Below are 3,467 nucleotides of genomic sequence, written 5' to 3'. Positions count from 1 at the left end.
CATAATGCCCAAATTAATTCTTACCGTACAAGGAATTTAGTGCTTCATTCATACAAACAATCACTAGATCCGTCGTTTTTTTCATGCCATTCATTTTCCTATTCAGAGGCATATTCGAATTTCTATCTGTGCTCCCTGGATGTTATATCATCCTTGTTGTTTATTTAACGAACGTTAAACAAGGATGACACTCGAAGAACACCCGGGTGAGAATCCGAACACGCCTCTGAATGATTAAAAAAATCCCTAAAAATTCACTAACATACTTTCTAGAATAAATATTGGAATTTCATTTTGGAAAATAATAAAATGTAGTATAATTTATAATTACCGAAAAACTCAAATAAACTTGCATAACAGGAATCACTCGGTCACTAGTAACTCGTATTTGTAGGATAAGAGTTAATTAAATTTCCCGTGCCTTTTTCTTTTTTAGAAACAACTAATAAAGCTTTAATGAGCACAACTGAATCCATGCTCATTAAATTGGCACGTGTCACTTCAATTTATTTATGGCACTAAATACATTCATTATATTAACATTTAATGTACCTATTTATAATCGAATATCTCCTCCCTCCCTCTCTCTTTCCAATCTATAAATTTATAAAGATTATTTTACAAATTATGCAAAATATAAAAGAAAAGTAGAAAGCTTTAAAACAAAAATTTTAATTCGTTAGAAAGTGGACGACAATGCAGCTTAAGATCTTTACAAAATCCAATAAAGTTCTCTCTCTAACAATTTTTTCTTTTAATACGCGTGTGTATTACATGTTGCTGTAGGTATTTATTAGCATGATTTAAATTACGTAAAAATCTTAATCTCTTCTATTATAATTTAGTCGTCTCATTGTAGCTTTCATCATAACTTGATGGCATTGAGTAATTGGTTCAATACTAATCGTTCATGAGTATATCGTTCACAACCTCTCAATATTCTAAATGTCATATCTAATCTCTTGACTGCGACTTTAATTTGTTGTTTTCAGAAGGTTAAAGCACTAATTATTAAATACACAAAGAGATTTTTCGATAGCTCTTGCTATATTTAATAATTAGTCATCAACAAACAAAAAATATGCACTGCTTTGTTCCACAATCTTATTTCGTATTCGAAAAAAAAAAAAAAATAGTACATCTGTCAATTTCATATCAACTACGAAGCTCTGAGTAATTTGAATTCAAAATCATATTAATCTTATTTCTGCTTATATCTAGGATATAGTATTTTCAATATTTTCAGTATTCGTTATCTGCGAATTTGTCGAATCAATCTCGGATTTCCGATGTTTTTCCAAATACCTTCTCCGTGCTGTTAATCTCATATGTTCTTTTCGTCGTTGAAGTATAAGTTCTCTCTCAGCAGATGATTTCGAAAAACGACCACCAAGACTCGAAGGTTCTTCTCCACTATAAAAATAATATATTTACCTCATGAAAAATAAAATATCCTAGAATATCTAGAGTATGAGCAATATGACAAAACATGTTCATCTCGATTTACGATTTTAGATTTTTAATAGATCGGGTACCGTATATTTCTTAACGTATAAATACAGATAATATTAAAGATATAACTTAATATATTTATATTCTTAATATTTCAAGTCTTCCTTACCTATCGGCAAAAGGAATATCGAATCTAGGATCCGATGAATTTTGGATCGAAGAGCTGGGCGTAATATTTGTCACAATCGTTTGCATTTGTGGGACGGATTCTTCTTGCGGTTCTTCGATTAAATGGTGTGGTATAGTTAATATTCCATCAAGTATATTCTCAATTGTCCATTCAACCGATCGAGTCATTCTAAGATCTTCTAGGATTATATTGCGAGGATAATGAGGAAAAAGTAGTTGTACCTAATAAATATATTTGTTAGAATAAATTTTTTCTTTTACAAGATCTATAAGAAATTTAAAATTGATTTACATTCTTTATACATAATAAAGTCGACATACATGCACACATATATTATATGTATATATTACCTGTCTCGCCATTGCGTCCATCTGGGAATTAGTATGTGCAAATGTAGATATGTTACCACGTAATCTGTTGTGCGAGACCTCGACGGAAAAACTAGGTAACCAAGATACATATCTCGATGCGTCGAGAAAGAGGAAAAAATGGTTACTATTTCTTCTCGTAGGGGTTTGTGGATCAGGAGGTATCTCTAGAGTGTTCTCTCTATGATTCGCTTGCATACTCAAACCCAATCGACACGTGGGACATGATGTATCCTGTTCTAACCAAGATTGTAAGCATGAGTTGTGAAACAAATGCGTACAGGGTAATTTACGAGCGTTTTCCATCTTCTCCCAACATATGGCGCAGTTATCAGAGTTTTCGGCTAACTCATCTTGTGATGCCATTGGATAACTAAAAATATTGAAACAGTTATTTATCTAAAAAAAATTATTGATTATTTGTAATTTAACGCGATTACAAAGGAGTTTATAGATTCTTATATATTTAAAAAAAATAGAATAAAATGCAAACTTGCAACAATATAAAATGTTATATGATTATTACAATTTATTATTTTCATCAAAGATAAAGCTTAAGAGAAATTATAATTAATATTCGAATTTCCGATGATATTTGGAATTTTCATTAAAATTTGTGCGTATATATACGTGTGTATATATGCGTATATATGCGCGCGTGCGTGTGTGTAAGAAAAATTTCCAGAATAAGATGCAAATATATGACATTCTATCTATGGACTTTTAATACGCTATAAAGTACTTGATTTTATTTAATATAATTTTATAAATAAAATCTAAAATAATGCACAAGATCTAAAATAATGCATAAGATTATAATACAATAAAATCAAAATAATAAAATTGCCCCTAATTATGTATAAATGCACGTTACGTACTTCTGTTCCATATGATTTAGTACAGCCAAATAGTTTCTATGTTTTGTAATTCTCCGTTGTATCTCGTAGAACAAATATCTCAATTGCATACATATTACTAGCGATGCCATACTCAAAAGGATGTTACTCCACAAAAGCATGTGAACATGATGAAAAAAGTCGACTGCCAGCACAATTAATTCCGAAATCAAATCCGTATAGTAAGTCAATGGACCACGTTTATCCCAAGATCGTTGCGCCGAAGTGCCGGCACCACGAGTATCATACAGGTGAATCAAATAGCGTAACATCACGTGAATCGTACGGACTCCAAGTAGAATACACTATAGAACAAATAATTATAAGATAAAGTCATTATATTGTATTGTCCGGAAAATTCGTGCCGACTAACTTATATAATTTAATAAATGTATACTAAAATTTAAATTTTCTGCGTTTCAATTTTTCTTCAACATCGGCACGAACTTTCCGGACCCAATATTTTAGACAGACAGATTTGATATTTTCCCAATGTTCATTCAAAACTAACTACTTAAACTAACTATTTTAACTAACAAAGAATTTGAACAATTCACATAA

At 30.7% G+C, this 3,467-nt stretch overlaps 1 protein-coding gene across 1 annotated transcript in view; it reads right to left on the bottom strand.

The window, feature by feature from the left end:
- Positions 1-1,217: 1,217 nt before the first annotated feature.
- The window catches only part of LOC105617620 (E3 ubiquitin-protein ligase AMFR-like), an 8,445-nt gene continuing 6,195 nt past the window's right edge, over positions 1,218-3,467 (bottom strand). The window contains exons 4-7 of the mRNA XM_012199174.1: positions 2,889-3,211; positions 1,993-2,383; positions 1,622-1,863; positions 1,218-1,413 (exon numbers count right to left, since the gene is read on the bottom strand). Of these exons, the coding sequence (XP_012054564.1) occupies positions 1,218-1,413; positions 1,622-1,863; positions 1,993-2,383; positions 2,889-3,211 (1,152 nt within the window). The remainder of the gene's footprint in view (positions 1,414-1,621; positions 1,864-1,992; positions 2,384-2,888; positions 3,212-3,467) is intronic.

Source organism: Atta cephalotes (genome assembly GCF_000143395.1).
Source record: "Atta cephalotes unplaced genomic scaffold scaffold00013, whole genome shotgun sequence".
NCBI lineage: Eukaryota > Metazoa > Arthropoda > Insecta > Hymenoptera > Formicidae > Atta > Atta cephalotes.
Note: the sequence above shows the minus strand (reverse complement) of the source record. Positions and strands in the feature narration are given on the sequence as shown.